Here is a 20,387-nt window from a genome sequence, read left to right as displayed (position 1 = left end):
TTTCATTGCAGTTCGTTGTTGTTGTTGATGATGATGAAGAAGAAAAACAAGTGCAACATCCATCTTTTAAATCCATGAAATCTAGCATCCATCTTCTCCAGGACAATGAATTTTGACTGGGATAAATGTGAAGATACAGCAGTGATCATAGCTCTTAATTTTTATGCATTTAACACTTTTTCATTTTTGGTAAACATTATTGATTATCAACATCAAAGTCTTGTGTACTTTATTGTGCAGCTACATTCCTGATAGTTTGGACAGCAGCCGCACAGCAGATAGAATGGGTTCAGGAACCAGACACTACTTATTACATCGTCAAAAGGCAGCCGGCGAACATCACGTGCGAAGCCTATGGAGCCTCCAAGATCACGTTTACCTGTGTCGGCTCACAGATTCCACCAGTGTCACAAAAGACATACGAATCTTTTGATGAAGCTAGGCAGCAGACACGTGTTCGTTCTAGTATACAAGTGACAAGGTCAGATATTGCCAACCAGGAAGACAGCTTCTGGTGCGAGTGCAATGCCTGGGTTGATGACCGTTCCATCTTGAGCACCAGCCGACGAGGAACAGTTGCTGTGGCGTGTAAGTAATCCCAGGCCCCATTACAAAGTTTGTGTTCTTCTTTTGTAGATGGGTTTATGGCATAAGTTTTATATGAATATTGAAAGTGCAATGGATTATATTTATGTCATCTTAGTTACGAAGGTTAATACTCAAGGGAGTTCACCTAGTGCATTTACTGATTTCTTACATTTTTATGAGATTTGAAGACAGATCTGCTTATTCTCAATCACACAGTAATAAGAATTAAAGGAGTAGGTTTAAGGGAACCAGATGGTTAGAGCCCTGGCATCTAAAGGTAAGCCTGGTCCTGAGAACAGTGAAGTCTCCAACATCTCACTCTAGTGATCTGAAAAGGTCAGAGAATGACCTTTACCTTCATCTCACACATCACATGTCACCCTATGACTGCTGTCCACACAGATCAAATTTCATTAGTACAATCCATCACCAATTCCACACACAAGCATAGGAAACTAAAAATAAAGGTATGCCTTTGGAAAATTGATATTACTGCCAGGATACCTCAAAATGGGATTTAGTATATATACGTCAGCTCTGCTTTCTTTTGCAGGCAACTATTTGGAGAATCACTTAATTTTTCCTGTACTTGTGAGTGATTAATTTATGAATAATTCCTTCTTAATTTCATCTCTCTAGTCACTGCTTGGAGGCTAAATGTATATGCATCATTTGTCAATTCATCTTGCAGATCTGAAAAAAGATTTTGTGAAAGAACCAGTTAACCAGATAGCAAAACTGGGTGAAATGGTTGTTTTCAGCTGCATTCCACCAGATGGGCAGCCATTTCCAGAGGTACATCAATGATAAGGCTACCCTCTTTACATACACACATAGAGCATAGATACATGTATGTCCCTAATTGTTTATTCACAAATAAATGGTGGGAAAGCTTATAAATTGGAGGTGTTCTTTTTATAAGGATATAACAGAAAAATTACAGAGTTGTTTACTGCAGAAAAATTTAAAGTAATAAAATATCAAGTACTGGAATCTAGGTTCCTTTAGTCAGTCAAGTTATTTTTTTTACAAATTTATTAAATATTATTGCAATCATACAAATATTAAAAGTGGTTCAATCACTCAAGTAGTAATTTAATACTATAATTTAGCTAAGCAATAACTTCATGTGTGTGTTTATTCTTTATTAGGTCCTATGGCGAAAAGACCAGAAAAGAGTGGAGCCTGGCGCTGACAAGAACTTTCTAGTAGAGACTGATGGCAGCTTAACAATAATCAGAGTTCGACAGCAGGATGTGGGGACTTACCAATGTGTGGCCAGGAATGATGCAGGTCGAAGGGAAAGCAGGGATGTTCAGCTGACTGTTCAAGGTGAGCAGTAGATCTGGCAATCTGCAGTCTGATAAGACCATTCGGGAAAAAGCCCTGTGCTCACCACATAAATATAGTCTTCTTGATTTTGCTACAGAAGAGTATTTGCAACAGGCAGCTAATAGTGCTTAAACTACTACTTTCCACTTTAGCTTGGAGTATAATAGGCAGCTCTTGCTGATGTAGGACATAGTAACTTTTGCAAAAGAGGTAGCTATTGCTTAGATAGAAATGCTTTTCTACATTCTTCTTACTTCTTATATAGAAGTAACATGTTTTGCTTCCTGTAATTTAGCTGAAGTTTTGTAATCACTTGAAAAAATGATATAAAAGTAACATCATTCACACTTCTGTGCATGTGTACACTCACCCAGCTACATTATAACCATTAGCCAGCAACATGCTCTAAATTTGTCTGAACTCTCATGTCTCCTCTGGAATGCTTGTTGCGTGACGCAGTCGGGCATCGCAGGACTCGCTCTCTCACACACTCGCAATCACACAGACTTCCACGCGCCCGAAAGGAGCAACGAAGCCAACCACTCCTCAATGGACACAAAACACGTGCACGAGGGGACAATACAACATGTAAGATTATTGGCGGTTGCCAAAATACGACTCACCAACTTAAAAGAAAAAGGAAAAGAAAACAAACATTACATCAAGCATTACATCAAAAATACAAAGTAAACCAACCGGAGTTGAGTCCCTCCCCGATACAAAAAAGCATTACCCAACATACACAAACATTTAGATACACCCCCCTCTCCCCCCGGACAAACTAATGGTCCAGCACGACACTGAGTGTTCACTATCAAATCAAATCAAATCAGACTTTATTGTCTGTCGAGGAGACCCAAGACAGAACTTTTCCTTTTGCTCACAAGGGCAGGCATACATACTCATACATACATATAACACACACAGTTAGGAGTAAAGATATATTATTATTTGTTCGAAACATTCAACATTGTGATGGCTGTGATGCAGCACCCTCTTCTCATCAGACTGTGTTTGATTCCCGCTGAGTCCTTGTGCCTTTGTTTAGGATGGTGATGGCTGCTGGCACAAAGGACCTTTGGTAGGCAGCTTTCCGCACACGTGGCACTTTATAGCGCCTGCCTGAGGGCAATAGCTGGAAGTTGGGATGGAGAGGGTGTGTTGGGTCTGAAATGATGTTATGTGCCATCTTTCTGACTGCATGAAGGTACAAGTCAGAAAGTGGCAGCTGTGATTTATCAGGATGGGGGAAAGCACACATCCCTGAGGGGTACCCGTGTTGAGGATCTGCTCATCTGATAGAATTATTCCATCCCCTGACAGATTTACTCCTTCAGACGAGCTGCTGGACCCTACAGTACCTGTCGGTGGAACTCTGAGACCCACCCGCGCTGTAGTCGATCCTTCAGGAATGATCGGATCCATAGAACCAGGCCGGTGTTTACATCCAGGTCTTGTAGGCGCTTTACTAGAAGGTGTGGCTGGACTGTGTTGAAGGCAACACAGCAACAACACAGCCTATCCGCCTCCCTGACCACTGCCCGAGGCAATGTGAAGCTGACACCACCACATCCAGTAACCACATCACACCCTCGCCTACTGCCCTGCGGTATGGTGATTACACAGTCCGTCCTCACGACGACTTGTCTGATGCAATGCGATGGTGATGTCACCACTTCCAGTGACCCATCACAATCTCGATGACGTCTCCCTGCACCTCAGCTCTTCTCTGTCCATCACGATCCGATTCCAGGTCTTCAATATATAGTTCCCATCTAGCCCTGGGGCTCCCGCTCTTCTTATGTGAATGGGCCCCCCGCCCTCCTGTCTTACGTCAAGACCCGCGACGACATATCCTGTTGATTACATCCCCCATATTAGATGTCCTCTGTGGTGGGTCTATTACCCGTCTCAGTTGTGAGACGTGCCACGTGTTGGCCCCTCCCTCTTCACCAGCCCCCGGGCGACCTCCACCACCCTTACCTCAACCACCCAAGAAGCAAGTGACATGCGACAATGCTGCAGATTTATTTTTAATGTATGCTGCATCTGCTCTGTACAAGCAAGTGATTGGTGTTTTGTTTTTTTAGCATAATTTAAAACCTATAGCTCTATTTCAGAGAAACCCAAAAGGTACAGAAATCTGCAGCACACCTGGTGCTTAAAACAAAGAGGGCTGTATTACTCTTCTCCTGTGTTCTCTGGCCTGGCTGCTTCTTTATGCTTGCATTCGGTACAAGTTGTCTGTGCTCTGCTTTAATTTCTTTGAAGGCACTTGTCTTTCCCTACGTATCAACCAGAACCCTTTGCTCTTTGTCTGACCAGTGTATGCTATCTGCTTCCGTCACCAAAACAATAAAATAAGCTTGTTAGCCTTGGTACAGCAAAGCAGTGAAAATCCATTCCCTTTTATATCTGCCACTTACCTACCTTTGAGTCTTTTAAATTTAAAAACATATCTTCTCCATGCATATCTTCTCCATGAGCACTACTCCTAAACATGGTCTATTGCAACCCTGAGCCCACTTTTCTGTCTATTGATCAGTCTGTCCAAAATTTTTGTTGTTACTTTTTGTCATGACTGTTACTTCTGTATGTCACTTTCTTTTGTACTTCACCCTTACCCTTCTTTTGTTTATACTTTTGTCCAGCTCTTCTCCTTCATGTACTACACATCAATCTAGCTTTTGTATCAAGCACATTCCTTTATGAGCATGATTAGATGCTATAGAAATTGCACATTTATTATTATTAAAATAGCATGATATATAATTATATATAGTATCCATTTGTGCTTAATGCTGACTTAACAGGTGAAGCTGAGTCCAGTGATGAAGTTCAGACAACAGTATCCCCAACAGATACAGCCAAGCCACGTCCTCAGCGTGACAGTGGTTCACCACAGTTCTTGGAGGAACCCCCAGTGGAAGTTTATGTTACACCCAATGAACCTGTCAGCATTGTGTGTGATGTCAAAGGTGAGGTGTCAACATAACCTTTTAAATTTTTCACTGAATCCATTGAGATCAAGAATAGCAGTTTTGTTGTGATTCAATTGTTGGGTTTTAAAAGGCATTTCTTTAAACTTCCAGATATGAAAATAAGTACAATTTGTTCCCCTTTTCATTCACATACTGTTAGAATGCTCATCATGCTAACAGTTACTCTAAAGCAGTGGTTCTCAAAGTGTGGCATAAGTCAGGTGGTCCGCGGCTGACAGTCGTCATATGTCAGCAAAGTGATGTTTAAAGTGATGCATTCCTCGCATTAACATTTTAATTACAGAGAACTAGGTATACGTAGTTTTATGTCATCTTATTACTATATTACTGTTACAAAAGGACATTTAGTTTTGAATTAAAATGAAACAAATGCGGCAATTTAAATTTGAAATTCATAGTACAGACTGATTTTTAGGCCTTGGTGGTCCGCCATAGTTTTTATTTAAGTAAAGTGGTCCACAGTCCAAAAAACTTTGAGAACCACTGCTCTAAAGTTTAACTGACTAAAGGAGACTGATCTATCTTTCTGTCTACTCCCTTGATCTACATCAACTTTGTGTCTCCAGTTTCATTTTGCATTTTGTTGAACTGTATACCTCTGTTTTTCGTTGTTCCTAAGCCTTTTCCAAGTTGTTTCCACTTGTTTTTCCCTGTAGACCATATCTTTCACTAATAGTCTGTGTGAAGCCAGCATATTGTTTATATGGTCCATCAAGCTGCAGTCTGGGCCGGAGGCAGACCCTAACTTTTTATTGCATAGGGATTGTTTGAGCTCTTTCATAGTTATTCTGTTTGTTAGTTTGAGAGTATCTTCTTTGTTTGAAGGGGGGGGGGGGGGTGGGGGAGGTAGAAAATTGCCTTCTGCCTGTTCTCTGTATATCTTAAAGTCAGGGTCTAGGTTTGAGTCTGAGCTGGTTTCTTGGAATTGCTCAACCAAAAGGTTTGCTTTTTCTAAATTTGTCTCACATTTGGTACCTTCTTTTAACTAGGTGGGCATGTTGGACCTTGGTCCTTGATTTAGTCTTTTAATCTCTTTCCAGCTGTTATTTAGGCTGGCATTTAGGAGATTCCCCATTTTAAAAGGTAGCTACTGCTGCAGCTATGGGTTATATTAAGGTGTTAAACAAATAGAAAAAAGGAATATAAATCACAAAAACAAAAGGCAAAACAGACCAAATGCAAAAAAAAAAAAAAAAATACTATAATAACAAAAAATAATTTTTAAAGAATAAAATAAAATACGATGCAAAGAGAGAGAGAGAGAGAGAGAGAGAGAAAGAGAAAAATAAAGAAAAAATTAAAAATTAAAGAAAGCGAAACAAACGATTCAAAAGGAGGAAAAATTTAAGAACAATTTTTTTAAACCTGAGCTGCTGAAGTTTGATTATTTGTTAGTTTATGCTACAGCAAAGACAAGAATATTGATGACATACCGGTTTGTTCACCACCCGACTGCGCCTGGAGGCTGTCAACTATGGCGAAACAGAACTGCGTGGTTGAAATTCAAATGATGATTTCACTGATGATGCTGATTCTTTGCTGGCTGATTTTCGCATGAAGGAAAACTCCCTGCCCTCTTGACCTTTCGTCTTCTCCTTTTATATCCCCCTGGAGGGATAATGTGCCATGGGTAGCCGGCCGTACAGGACAGAAGCACTGGCTGTGCTACTGTGTCCACCTGGGAGGGGGGTTGGGTGCTACCCCGTCCTCCTCTCGTAGCCTTCTCCATCTCCCCTGGACCCAAAACAAACCTGCGTGCCAATCAGCGCTACCTGCCCCAGCTACCAATCAGTTGGCCTTCAGCTGGCATCTTAGCCAGCCTCTACCACATAAGCACCTATAAATTTTGCCTATAATTGCCCTTGCAGATTAATAAAGTTGTATCGTAGAGGATTTTAGGGGATTATTATTATTATTTTGAGTAATTATCATTGGAAATGACTGTTTTCTTTTAAGCTTGATGATTTAAAAAATAAAATGAAATTACGTGTGAATCAAATCGAGATACTGTTTGAACAGAATGAGCAGCAGAAGTAGACCAATGAAAAATAATCAACAAAATAACCTAATTTATGGATTAACTGTCCTTTACCTTATCTTTGATACCACATAGGGGCAGACATTTTGACTTTCCGATGCAATAATCAGCGAGTAACAAAGCCACTGGATGAGAACAATGATCGTACATTAAAGGCCATCCGGAGTGTTCTCAACTGGACTTTTGCTGAGGTGGAGAACTTCATAAACACCTATAGTGAAGATTCTTTTGAGGTACGTGTCAAGTCTGATTTATCTTATATCAGGGCGTGAACAAGTAGAGAGCATGAATAATAATTTCCATGTTCCCTTGAACATGCTAGTGTTAAAAAAGGAGCATGAACCTGATTTAAGGTAAACTCTTTATGAAAAAATGCTATTCTTATTATTTGTTTTACATTAATCCGCTGGTGAAAAATAACCAACAATGTGTGACACTGTTATAGAAACTTAATGAACACAAATTCTTAAGAAAATGGTTTATCTGTGTCGGCACTGAAAGTGCTTGGCTGTAATTTTATCATCTGTGAGGAAAATACATTGTCTGCAAATCTAAGGTGGTGTAAATATTTAAATTCAGAAATCTTCCTTAGGATCATTAGCTCAATCACCACAACAGTGTTTTTGACTTACAATTTGCATAATTAATTCTAAAATAGCTTTTATATATAAACATAGTTTTGTAACCCTATGTGATTTGTTGCATTAGGTTGTGTTCCCTTATTTTTGGTTTAATGCTTGGAAACAAATGATAAAACAAGTAAACTGAATTGATCAATCACTGCATAAAACTTCATGTGAAGTGGTGATGATATCTTTTTACATTAGCATACCTTTTTTTAATTACAAAAAGCATTCTCCATTTTTTTCTTTTACTTTGTATATCCCAGTTCAAAGGGGATATTTATTTCCAATGTCTGTACACCAACACCAGCTAGGCACTTTATATGATGATCTCTAAAAGAGAGAGAGAAAAGAAAGAACATAAAATTCAGTGTTTACCACATGCCTAAGAAAGTATATGCCTCGTTTTTAGTGAAAAGAGATTATATCCTTACACAAGAGCTATTCGGGAATCTCTTATAAGTTGAATTCACTATTCTCTGCTTTTACTGTTTGGTGAATCATGTTTTAATTAATCATTGTCTTTAAATATTCTTTGCCAAGCAAAAAGATATGCTGAGGGTAAGATTTTCTTTTTATGCAGTAATTCTTCATTGTTGCTATTTTTATACAAATAGGAAATAGGCACGCTTATGTCATGTAAAAATCAGCATCATTTGGAGAGTTTTGTGCTGTTTTCAGGATATAATCACTTTATTTAATGTTAGCAACAACACTAAGAATAATAAATATAGCAGTAACATTTAAACAATGATATTTAATAAGCACATTACAAAGTAAACTATAAATTACAAAAGTAACACAATTTCTAATCATCATTATATTTTGTAGCATGACATCAAATACAAACAAAACAGAAATCTGTATGGATATATCACATTCTCTTTAATAGTACTGAGTTTCCAATAGCATTTAGACATCCCCTTAAAAAGTTATCGGTCTTCAAGAGCCTTGTGACAGTACCAACTGTAGGGTTATCTCACTCCTTATCTGTCAGACCTTCAGTCAACACAGGAGTGAGACCATTGCCAAACATCTCTCTATAGTAATAAACTAAGTGCTTAAGATGACAACAAAGCAGCCATAAGACATAAAAAAATTTGGAAGATTTGGTGGTGCAAGCGCCTCAGTCAGGATACCAAGCTGAAGCTCTTCAGCACAAATATTTTTCCTCCTTATAGGTCCTACAGATTCTGTGTATCAGGCAGCCAGACCATCTAGATAAAAGTAGGTTACTCAATGCATAGTGTCAACCAGCTTCCCATGTCATAGTTTGAAACCCCCAGGGAAGAATGAGAATTTGAATCTCCAACTATCACAGAATATTAGACTTGGGGCTGAAGATTACTGGGCTGAAAGGGGGCAGACCAAAGAGACTAAAATAGGACAGAGACAGGTGGATGTGATGTACGAGACTTATTCTTTGATTAGAATGAAGGAGAAAGATGATTTTGGAACCCAATTTAAAACAATTCAATCCAAGTGTGCAGAAATAGCCCAGTGTAAAATTTCCAACAAAGAAGGGCTCACAAACTCATAAATATGTCTAAAAAGCTGGAATATTTCAAACTAATAATGTAGGAAAATGGATGGTATAAAAGATGTTATAATACTTTGGGAATAAGTTACGAAAGTTTCTTGAGTCAGCACTTTGAAATAATATAAATGACACATCAAGAGTGTGGTAACTGATTTAGAGAAATTGTGATGGATAGAGGTGCACATCTAATTTTAGTGTCTGACATGCTTTAGTGATATGATGCTTCACTGTGAATTTACAGCTAAAGTAAAATTAAAATTCAAGATCTGTTGCCATCACTAAGTATAAGAAGATAGTGTCAGTTTTTAATCAGTTTTTATTCAATATCAATGGGCAGCACAGGAACAGAAATTGTTATGCTAACCAAGGTTTGCTATGTATATATTCAGGGTTATCCTTTCCAAAGTTTTAGATGCAAACATTGTTTTCAACTAATTGACACTTTTTGATACCATTTTTATCTAGCAAGGATTTTTAGAACCCTTTTCTAAAACTACATCTACTTAAAGAGCATTCTGCTTGCATCCACAATCAAAATTAGAGTGTTTACATGTTAAGTAGCACAACATTCAAACCTAAGAAGATGAATTTCTTCACAAAAAATGTTCAAAAGGGTGAGAGGATTTTCAGGAATTCATGGCAAAGAATAGCAGCATAAAGCTCCTAAAGTCGCAGAGTGTAGTGCTTAATAGTTCCATTTTTGGTGAATATGTGAATGAACTTTGGCTTACATTGACTTTTGCCTTGAAATATTAGTTTATTCAAAATTTTCTCTGTAGTTGTTAGTCTTCGTTTACACATTAATTATTATTATGACTGTAACCTTTTTTAATGTCAACTTTCATTCTTTGTCCATAATATATCATATTGTCCTCTTTATTTTCTGGATTTGCTTTTTGTAATGTCCTAAATATAATTAGCATGTCAGCAGTTTTACTTTTTAATCTTTTGTACATTTCACCATTTTTCTCTTTTTTGTCCTTATGGAAGTCCAGCCTGTCTGTCTGCCTGCTTTGTATTATATTACAAGTTGTAACCTGTCTTCTCTTCACACAAACACTTTTATCTTTGCACAAGTTTTGCTGTTTTTATGGCCTAAGTATATGTGTCCATATCTGTAACTGTTTTCTTAGCTCTGAATATTTGCTAATTATTGACAGAGGATTCAGAAATGAATTTTCTAATCCATGACAGACATTGTATTCTCTTTGTATGCATTCAGTTCAAAATAAAATATCCCTAGCTAGTTTTAGTTTTTAAATCATGACACAAAACTGATATGCACATGCTTAGTGTATAGGTGTGCACATGCACATTTAAAGTTGCAAGTATGTGATTATCCTACATTGAGGACCTGTGCTTACATGCATGGAGGGAAAGAAGTCTTAAACAATTATATAAAAAAAAAATAAATAAATAAATAAAACCCGAAAAATATTTTCATTTACTGCTGTCACAGTCTGGAAAAGTTAAAATTTTTTAAATTTGCTTTTATAATGATATTAGCTCATATTGATCTAGTGCTTTTGCTATAATTTCTTCCTTTCAGTTACCGAAGTCATATTTTGCAGCTTACTGCCTGTTTGACACTTTCTTTCCAGAAAAAAACCTATTTAGTAATGATGATAATCGTGATCCTGTTGACCATCATTATTCATTTTATCTTTTTTGTATATGTCTATATGTAATCTACTTTTTCTCTTAAGACTCTTACTGTTGTTTTGCTGTAGTTTCACTTTAAATGAATACATTCCACTGTAAAGCTACACTACTTATCATGTCCCCATCGAATGTTCCAGAAACCATCCCCCCTTTTTCCTACTGTCTCCACATGACCGTTCCCAGCCCTCGTGGCGGCCGTAGTTACCCCCACCGCGTCCTGTCTCGTTATGTCCTTCCCAAGTGGCTGAAGCAGCTTGGTAACTTCTGGTATAACAATAGGTCCAGTAGCCAGTAGCTACGGGTAGACAGTTCAAGGCTGGCTTTTACATACGCAGCCGGCATGAGAAAGGGACAGTCCTGGGTGCTGTTCAGCTTCTACCCTCTACAAAAACAAAGACATAACTTAGTACACTACTGGAGTGCTGGACTACAGTAATATCATATAATAGCCCAACCTTTAATTCTGTTCAAATAAAAGTGTTCAAATGATTTCATTTCCCAAAATATGTTTTGTTCCCATTGGCTTCGATGACAGATGCTACTTGGAAACACCATGATTACTGTTGATCTGCAAGCTTTATTGTATGTTTCTGGTAAGATATGATCTTGCTCAAGATAAAAACAGGTACTGATAATTTTATGCAAATTGTAGCACCATAGACCAAGTTAGATGGATATTAAATTGACTAATGACTTGAATGCACATTTTTTCCTGATGCCTGTGGTAAATTGCTAGAATATTTTTTTTTTCAGTCAGAATGACTTGTTAATCATTTATAACTTTTTTTAATAGAAGGGCTAATGAAACATTACTATGTTATACTGGACTAGAACCCAGTAAACACCCAGTAAGCATAATGGTTAATAGTATTTTTGTGACTCCAGATAAATTTTGCATGTCTTATTTCATTTTCCAAACTAGACTTATAGCCCCATGTGATTGTTTCATTGCATTATTTCCAGTGCATGTGTGTGGCATGGTACACTGAGGTGGCTAACAATAAGGTTGGCTGGAAGTCACTGCAGAGTAGAGAAGGACGAATTTTGTTGGCTTGTGAGTATTTTCTGACTTATTATAGTCTTAATTATAACATTGTAGACAATGTCATATAGAAACAAAGCATCATGGCTAATCTTGGAAAAAAGTCATTGGTCTCTGACTGATGGCTGATTGGTTAGTTGATTTATTTATTCATTGATTGGTTGAGTCATCAATCTGCAGATCTCAAGGATGATTTCAAAGCTCAGCCCCGTAATGCAGTTGTGGAGGTTGGCAGTGATGCTACATTTGCTTGCAGCCCTCCTGAAGGAAAGCCAAATCCATGGGTGAGAATGGTGTTATATACATGATTAATTTGTATGTGTGAGTGAATATATGGCAGAAATTAATGCCCGCGATGGCTTATAACCATTTTTGCTGATGAATATGCTGGTCAGTTGTAAAAAGCTGAAATTTGATCAGATTTATATCTACTATTTCTTTTGGCTGAATAATACAGGAACAACCTGTGGAAAGCAAAAAAGCCCCAAAATTTGACCAGCTTGTGCCTTCTTGCTACGTACCCCTAAAAACCAAACAAAAATAAAAACTCTTAATAACCATCATATGAGGAGCCTTGTTTCTGGCATTCTTATGCAAAGAACTATATTTTTTTAATTTGAAAGAACATATTTTTGAGTGAGAAGATAGAGCATGTTGTCTGTATGTAACAACCAATTCAATTCAAATGTTATTATTTGTGGCAAGAACAGAAATTGTTTATGGGCTCACAACAGTTATTATTCTGTAATGAACACACTGAATATAACTTGAAACTTACACATCCATCTAGGAAACAAAGAAGTAGCACTTAATCCATGTTTTGATAAAATTGAATATTTCACAAGTTTGAAGTTTAATTTCTTGCATAGGTGTACTGGGTATTTGAGCAACAGCGACTGGACCCCAGGACAGATGCACGCTACAGTGTGAGCACCAATGGTTCGCTCACTATTCACAGAGTCTCCAGTGCTGATGCTGGTCGCTACTACTGCATGGCTGAAAATGCCATGGGAACTAGAAGAAGTGATATTGCTCGTCTAACTGTATCAGGCTGGTGTACTCCTTTATTTTTAATAGCTGTACAAATTTAATTATGCTCATAAGCAAAAACAATCTAATCAATTTCCCTGAACTTTTTTCCAAATAGTGTAACTGTCATTACATTAATTAGCATCAATAAAGCACCTTCAAGCCAAACTGTATTTTGTTATGTGTGATTTTGCACTTAATTTGCACTTAATCCACGTACATGATGTGCCTCTGGCAATCATCACTTGGGATGGGGAGGGCGGTTTGAATATGTGAGTGTGTGAGGTGTCAGTTGTGTTTAATGAGAGCTCCCAAGAAAGGAAAATTTCTGTCTCTGTTGTGGATAGAAGTGGACAATAAAGACATATTGTAAAACACAGTATTCATAATCTGCTGCTGGGTGAACTGTTACAGATGAGCCAGTAGTCACAACAGCAGAACCGATGGTTCGTACTACAGAGGCCTATGAACCGACATTCCCTCCCATCATTCCTTCTTCACCTGTATTTACGCGGGATCTTCCATCCTTTACCTACCTCAGCAGTGATGGTGAAGCCACTCTGGTGTGTTCTGTCATTTCAGCTGACACTTTGACATTTAGGTGTAATGGTCAGCGTTTGACTGAAGATACTCAGGTATGTTTGCTGTCATTATAATTTTGTGGCTAAGTTTCCTCTGTGTTTCAGTTATTATTTCGGGCTGGTCTTTGGTGTGTGGGTTGTTTTATGTATTGTCACAAATTTCTTTGGTATGCAGATGACATTATTAATGGGCAGCTGAGCATTGGGGAATGAGAGCATCCGTTCTGAAAAAGATACGGGGGAAATAGTTGGCTTATGTTCACAGAAAAATATTGCTTATTAGTCATGGGACAGTAATTCTGCTCAACAGAGATGACTCAGGCTCAAACATTTGACTACAGGTCATTTCTTGACCAGAACATTTTATTGGTAAAATTTGTCTGCATCTTGTATGAAAAATAATGCTAAAATATGATTTTAGTTTTTGGTGTTTTGTTGGTGGATACATGTCATGGCTCATGTCACCAGTCAGTGGAATAACCAAAGTAGAAAAAGAGATGTTCCCAGGTTCTGATATGTAACATGATAAAAAACATGTCAACTTTTTTTTGTAAAAAAGTTATGGTTCTTAAATACAGCTGCTTGAACAAAGAAAAGACAGTGTAATTGTTTTTTAACAATTTTTTTCCTTTTTGCTGTCTTCTTTCATCAGTTAAAAATATATCTATTTCAAACAAAGTGCATCATTGTCTATGTGACTTTCTTAATTTTGGATCAATAAATCTGATTTATGTACAGATTTTCAAAACTGACTATATAAAATGAAAACTGATTCATTCAGCAAATGCAAGTCTGCTTGACAAACATTTTCTAGATGACAGGGGTGCCCAACCTATGGCCCGTGAAGATGCCACATCTGGCCCGCTCATTTTAGCTAGACACAACATAATTTCATTTTTAACGTTGTCATGATTCTGGCAAAACCGTCATATTCTGGCCCGTGAGATTCTATATCATGTCCAATCCGGCCCTCGGGCAAGAAAAGGTTAGGCACTATTGATCAAATAAGGACAAAAATAATAACAAATAATAACAACCAAATAAGGGGATTGTGTGAAAACAAAATGCTCCATGAAAATGAGATTAAAATAATCAGTTTTCACATACTTTCATATTTTTTTTTAAAAAGGAGAATTCCCAAGAGAATGTGAAGACAAACACTGGACAAAAAACTGGTTCTATTCAACTGATCTTATTATAGGGACCTAGCTTCTTACTTCCATTATTTTTATACATTTTTGTAAATATACTAAACATATAAAATACACATATTTGAACACTTATCTAGCACTGAATCTAACGAAAAAGATTAACAGTCTCACAAAAATTATATACAAATAAAATAAAAATCATCTTGTATCTGGTTTTCAGGCTGTCAGCAGAAAAACTGACCCCACCAGTGGCAAACAGTTGTTGACAGCAACAACCACAGTCACTAATTTAGATATTGAAGATTCTCAAGAACAAAATTATAAGTGCCAGTGTTTTGCATGGTATCTTCAAGATGGACAGTGGAAATACATTACAGGAACTGAAGTGACAGTTATTCCACCTTGTAAGAACAGTTCCTTATCAGTAAAAATGTCATATAAATAATTTTGCTGAAGTTCAATAAATATTTAGTTACACTTTATCTAATTAGTTTATTTATTTGAACTTTTTGAAACCCTTTGTGCTACAAAGGTGATGTACAGATATTGAAAGTCCAATAGCATCTTAATTTTAAATGTTGTTTTTCTATGAAGTACATAAACATAAATGTGTGATGCCAATTCAAGGATCCCAACAGGTCATATGTCTCAGTTTTCTAGGTTTGACTGTTTAATTGACATACCTGCATTGTTCTGCATTCTAGCTTTGGATGTAGATTTTGCCTACGAACCACAGGGTGGTATGTTTTCCCTAGGAGACACAGCAGAATTTCCATGTCAACCTCCATCTGGAAACCCCACACCTGAGGTAACCTTCACCTACTTTTGTCTTATTTTGCACATCAATGGCTGTAAAATTTGCGGTTGTGAAATATAATATTTCTTTAGGTCAGTCTCTGTAGCTATAATGATATGTTGATATTCATTTGTTACATTCAGTTTTTATTTTGAACTAATATCTGTTGCTGGATTTTGATTAAATCAGATTTCCTGGCTGAAGAATGGCCAAGTGGTTGTCCCAGGTGCAGATTCCCACATAGTTATTCTTGAAGAGGGGACACTGATGATCGAGTCTGTAAAGCAGGAGGATGCAGGGGAATATGTTTGTGTTGCCACCAATGCTGCAGGCACTGTGCAGTCTAGGCCTGCTGTTCTGGAGGTTTATGGTGAGCTCAGGGAGAAAGACAGAGTGTACGTGTGCATGCACATGTGTGTGCATACCTTTATATACATATGCATGCATGTGGACATACAAATGTAACATGATTTCCCACTGCTAATCCCATTTTAAACTAAGTTGTATGCACAGTTAAAAGTGTAATTGCTTCGTTTCTTAAAAACAGTATTATTGGTAGATTTGGTTGCTTTTCATTGAAATGCACTTAGTTACGTTAAAAAAAGACTAGTGTGTTTGAGTGCCAGTGAACTGTACATTGTTTTTACTCTTCTTGTAGGTACTCCTGAAAGACGTACAACAGCTGCTCGCAGAACAACCACCACCATGACTCCCACTATGACTTCTATTACCCACACAGCTCCCCCTAGCACCAGCTCCTTCACAATACCTGTCTCAAGCACCACACCAGTACAATCTCCTTCCACTGCTACCAGTACACCTTATTATGTTTACACCCCAACAGATGTACCATCACCTGAACCAGGTAGCACAAGTTTTCCTGCACTGACATTACCTTTCTTTGCCAACCAGCCTCTACAAAGAAACTACATTCAGGGCGATGAGCCAGCATCACTGACCTGTGTAGCAGTTGGTGCATCTATGCTTGTATTCTTTTGCAATGGTCAAAGGATCGTCCAAGATGGCGCTCAGTTTAAGGTGAGGATTAAAATTTTGTCTCCATTCTTGACATTAATACTGTATTTTTCCTCATCTGTCATCATTATCATCATCATTTTTACTGTCGTTGTTAGTAGGATGCTAAATTGCCTATCCTAACTTTAGTAAAACTGACATACTCTGTGCAGTTGGTGCAGGTGCAGAAGGTTTTTGAATACCTCAAAGACATTACAACTGAAGATTTAAATACTTCAGTTAAATAATAATTTTTCATTTTATTTTTTACATTTCACTGTCTGAGATTTGGCTGGCCTGTTTGTTGATCTTTCACTGCACAGAATGTCAGATAATTGAAAGCAGATTGATAGACTACAGAATGACAGAAGCGAATAAAAAATTATGCTATTTGATGCTGGTGAAAAACGAGACAGTAATGCTCTGTGGCATCAGCGACTGTTGTGTAGGACTTCCATCTTCTATGTCTTTGGTATAATGTAGTTTTGGTAGAAATAACTCAAATCTTTCAAAACTTGGCAGGTGTATTAATCAAGGGTTATCAGGCATATATTCTACAAGATGACAATACAGTGCTATGTACTGCCTTATGCACTTTTGAAAAAAATTACTGTCTTTTGAACAAAATTATAAACAGTTGAAAAATGGCTGCAGTAAACATAATTTCTTTAAGTGTTGCTCAAAAAATAAGTGCTGTCCACAACAGGTTTAGCCAAGAAAAGGAATAAAACTGAAAGTTTAAATAGTTAACGAATATATAAAATAAACAAGTAAATATTTATCAAATTTATAACTAATAAAAAAACAAGAAGCAGTAAGGCTGATTATAGTTTTATAGTATTCTTTGTCTCGTGCATATTGCTTTAAAATGTGTTGCAGTGACATAATCTGTGCAAAGTGCCACATGATATGGTGTTGAAGAGTTTACATAGTGATTGTTATATCTTCTCTCTCATTACCAACACTCAACTTTGATTGAACCTATATACATGTATTTATTTACACTTATATGAGTTTCATTGTATGCTCTATGGCTTGACACGTCCTTGCTCTACACTGTTCAACTGCTAACTCCTAGTCTCTGTATCCCGGCTTTATCCCCTTTCTGAGACATCTTCTCACTCAGACAGGGTCAAGGTCCTCTGTCTAAACTATCTATTGATAGTTATTTCTCTAGGATACAACAGTGATGAACATCAAATATGCAATCTCTTACTAAACAAATAAAAATAAACAAAATGTCTGTTTGTCAAAGGCATACAGTTTGAAGGACTTTGGTGAACTTCTATGTGTACAGTATTGTAACATTTTTGTAAATTTTCTTTTCATAATATTACTGAATGAGATAAAAGAGCAAAATAATGACAGAAATAAAAAAAAGAACTAAAACTCTGGGCTATATGGAGAATTGTGTAAGGGACCTCATCTACACAGCTGACAAAGCATTCATTCTTGCTTTTACATTGTTTTCATTTGCCACCACACCAACACAAATTTCTTTATCTTCCACCTAAACTCAGTTATCCATCCATCATATCCATCCTTGTCTGTCACCATACAAATATAATATTATTTGGGTTTCAGACAACAGACCCTGTATCAGGCTTAGCTTTGGTGGAGAATACCATCAAGATTAAAAAGGATAGCCTGTCAGATGCTCAGAGTGATGCCCCTTATAAGTGTCAGTGTCGTGCTTACTTCAGAGAGACTGATACTTCAGAATGGAAATATGAAGCTACGGATGACTTTTTTGTTGAGGTTGCCTGTGAGTAATAATCAGGTCTATTGATGTTTTAGACAAAAATCTAGAAATCCTGCAGAAAAAAGTTTTAATTTTAAGGCTTTTATTCAGGATTCTTGAAATATACTGAACATGTTGTAAAACCCAATGCTGTTTCCTATTTTTTAAGAGTTTGTTACTGTTAGCTAACAATTCTAATTTTAAGTTCCTGAGGCAACATGCAAAAGTGAATGTTAGTTGGTTATGGCAGTACTTTCAGTTGTAGGTGCACCCACTTGCTTACATTGTCTGGTTCAGAAAGCTTTAGAACTCAGTTATCAGGCCCTGATTTTTTTTATCTATAGTCTTATAATCAAAAGCTGTGTAGAAACTGACACATACCAAAACCAATAGCTACATTTTCTTTGTGTCTGAAAAGAGTAGTTTCTGCAGTACTATTTCTTGAGTAAAGTATCCTGAAAGAAGAAGAGGAACTGTTTCAATAATTTTCATTAAGACTAAACTAATAAAGTGTTCTTTGAATAGTCGTTATAATGCTTTTGGCATGGAACCTGAGCTCCATCTGACAGTTTTGGGCATCATTTATTAGGTGCTACATTTCGATCATTTTCATTTACTATGATATATGTGTATATATATATATGCATGTGTGCATGTGTATGCAAATTCAGGTGTGATTTCTTTTTACTTCAGACCTAAATAAGAAATTTGTAAAAGAACCTGTCAGTGAGATTGTTCAGGAAGGTAGGACTGTTGAACTACAGTGTTCCCCACCACAAGGTGTTCCTACTCCTTCGGTATGTGATCCTCTTTCTCTGTTATGTTTTTTTGTTGTCATTAGTGTGAGTGTAAAATCAGTTTTGCAATTTGTATGAGCAAAATAGAAATTGTTACTGAAAACGAAATACGTGCTAACCTTTATCTCTAAGTACAAAGTTATTCTTGATTGTTTAAAATATTAAAAATTAGATTTTGCTAAAATGTAGTTATACACTTACAAGTATTGCCATTATCCACATTTAATAAAGCAATATTGACAGGAAACTGAACATAACGTAGGCTCAGCTTCACAACATGCTGATATTCCTCACTCAAACAAATTGAGGTCTCCCTGACCAGTCAGCTTGACCGATAACAACCTGACTGAGCATCCCATCTCACACACACAAGCATATAGTCACGAGCCCTTCTCCACAGATATGTAAAAACTAGTTCTTTACACCTGCTAAAGGTTCTGTCATGTCGGCTGCAGTACTACAGGCATCAATCAGTTGGCATACACTTTTTTGTTGACAAGGACATACTGTGTATTTGTATGCTTGGTGGTGAAGAAATGGAAGGAGAAAATTTGTCTTGTATGTTTGTTTAATATGTGTTAATACAGTATTCTTGTTCTGTTTTTGATTTTGACCCTCCAACATCCAAACAGTAGGTTATGTTGACTATGATTTACTTGTTGTTATTGGAGGGTGTGTGTGTATGCATATGCACCATGCTTGATTAGAATGCATGGGTCTGATACTGGTTCCTTACTCTGTGTGAAAATGCCTGGAAGGGTTAAGAAGCCAGGATAAAAATATCCTGCATATATCATTCATATGTAGCAACTCTCTAGCAAAGCAAAGTGCAAGAAAAGAAGATTTTAAACTTAAATTTAAATTCCAGAACAAACCCTTTTCTACAGGAGAGAGATTTAGTATGTCCTTTGCTTACTGTGCAAAATGATCCATAATGGGCTCTGGTGCTAATTTACCATTTTTACTTACAACGTAGAAACAGAGGGGCCTTTGTTGGTTTCTGTGTGTTTGGTTTGTTGTCATTTTAACTGATAAAAGGACTAACTGATGTGCTTTGCAGTATGTGGATACCACACAAAGTTTTTTCTTAAGTGAGGGGTGGGTGGTTGTGGGAGATTTGAATCTTAGTGTAATAGTTCAAGTCCTTTAATACAATACATCTTTATTGTCTAGGTCTGGTTGCAACAGAGATAGAAATTTTTCTTTGTTGCTGGGAACTCCCACAGTCAACTTCGAAAAATATACATAATAAACTGAAGAGATTACTCAGGCAGTTATACTCATGCTGAACCCCCTCATATGACACAATTGTCAGATACACTTCCTCTTACTCTCTTACACACACACACATTCAGACTAGGTACATTTGGGAGATCTGTTTAAGAGTGCTATTGTGGTCGGTAAAAATGACACAAGGAAGTTTTCTTCAAACCATGAGTGTAATTTCTGAA

The 20,387-nt window shown here is 37.1% G+C and overlaps 1 protein-coding gene across 4 annotated transcripts in view; it reads left to right on the top strand.

The window, feature by feature from the left end:
* LOC112559255 (hemicentin-2-like) overlaps nucleotides 1-20,387 on the top strand; it is a 58,278-nt gene that overhangs the window by 21,436 nt on the left and 16,455 nt on the right. For 3 of the 4 annotated variants that reach the window (XM_025230350.1, XM_025230349.1, XM_025230352.1), the window contains exons 3-18: nucleotides 241-588; nucleotides 1,280-1,383; nucleotides 1,740-1,920; nucleotides 4,734-4,898; nucleotides 7,036-7,193; nucleotides 8,127-8,144; nucleotides 11,749-11,839; nucleotides 12,008-12,111; nucleotides 12,697-12,877; nucleotides 13,271-13,491; nucleotides 14,809-14,992; nucleotides 15,293-15,396; nucleotides 15,574-15,754; nucleotides 16,043-16,422; nucleotides 17,983-18,163; nucleotides 18,833-18,936. In XM_025230350.1, coding sequence (XP_025086135.1) covers nucleotides 241-588; nucleotides 1,280-1,383; nucleotides 1,740-1,920; nucleotides 4,734-4,898; nucleotides 7,036-7,193; nucleotides 8,127-8,144; nucleotides 11,749-11,839; nucleotides 12,008-12,111; nucleotides 12,697-12,877; nucleotides 13,271-13,491; nucleotides 14,809-14,992; nucleotides 15,293-15,396; nucleotides 15,574-15,754; nucleotides 16,043-16,422; nucleotides 17,983-18,163; nucleotides 18,833-18,936 — 2,705 coding nt within the window. The remainder of the gene's footprint in view (nucleotides 1-240; nucleotides 589-1,279; nucleotides 1,384-1,739; nucleotides 1,921-4,733; nucleotides 4,899-7,035; nucleotides 7,194-8,126; nucleotides 8,145-11,748; nucleotides 11,840-12,007; nucleotides 12,112-12,696; nucleotides 12,878-13,270; nucleotides 13,492-14,808; nucleotides 14,993-15,292; nucleotides 15,397-15,573; nucleotides 15,755-16,042; nucleotides 16,423-17,982; nucleotides 18,164-18,832; nucleotides 18,937-20,387) is intronic. The other variant, XM_025230353.1, reaches the window with a different exon arrangement.

The sequence above is a fragment of the Pomacea canaliculata genome, linkage group LG3 (assembly GCF_003073045.1).
Source record: "Pomacea canaliculata isolate SZHN2017 linkage group LG3, ASM307304v1, whole genome shotgun sequence".
Taxonomy (NCBI): domain Eukaryota; kingdom Metazoa; phylum Mollusca; class Gastropoda; order Architaenioglossa; family Ampullariidae; genus Pomacea; species Pomacea canaliculata.
The sequence above is the reverse complement of the archived record's forward strand: the minus strand, read 5'-3'. Positions and strand labels throughout refer to the sequence as shown.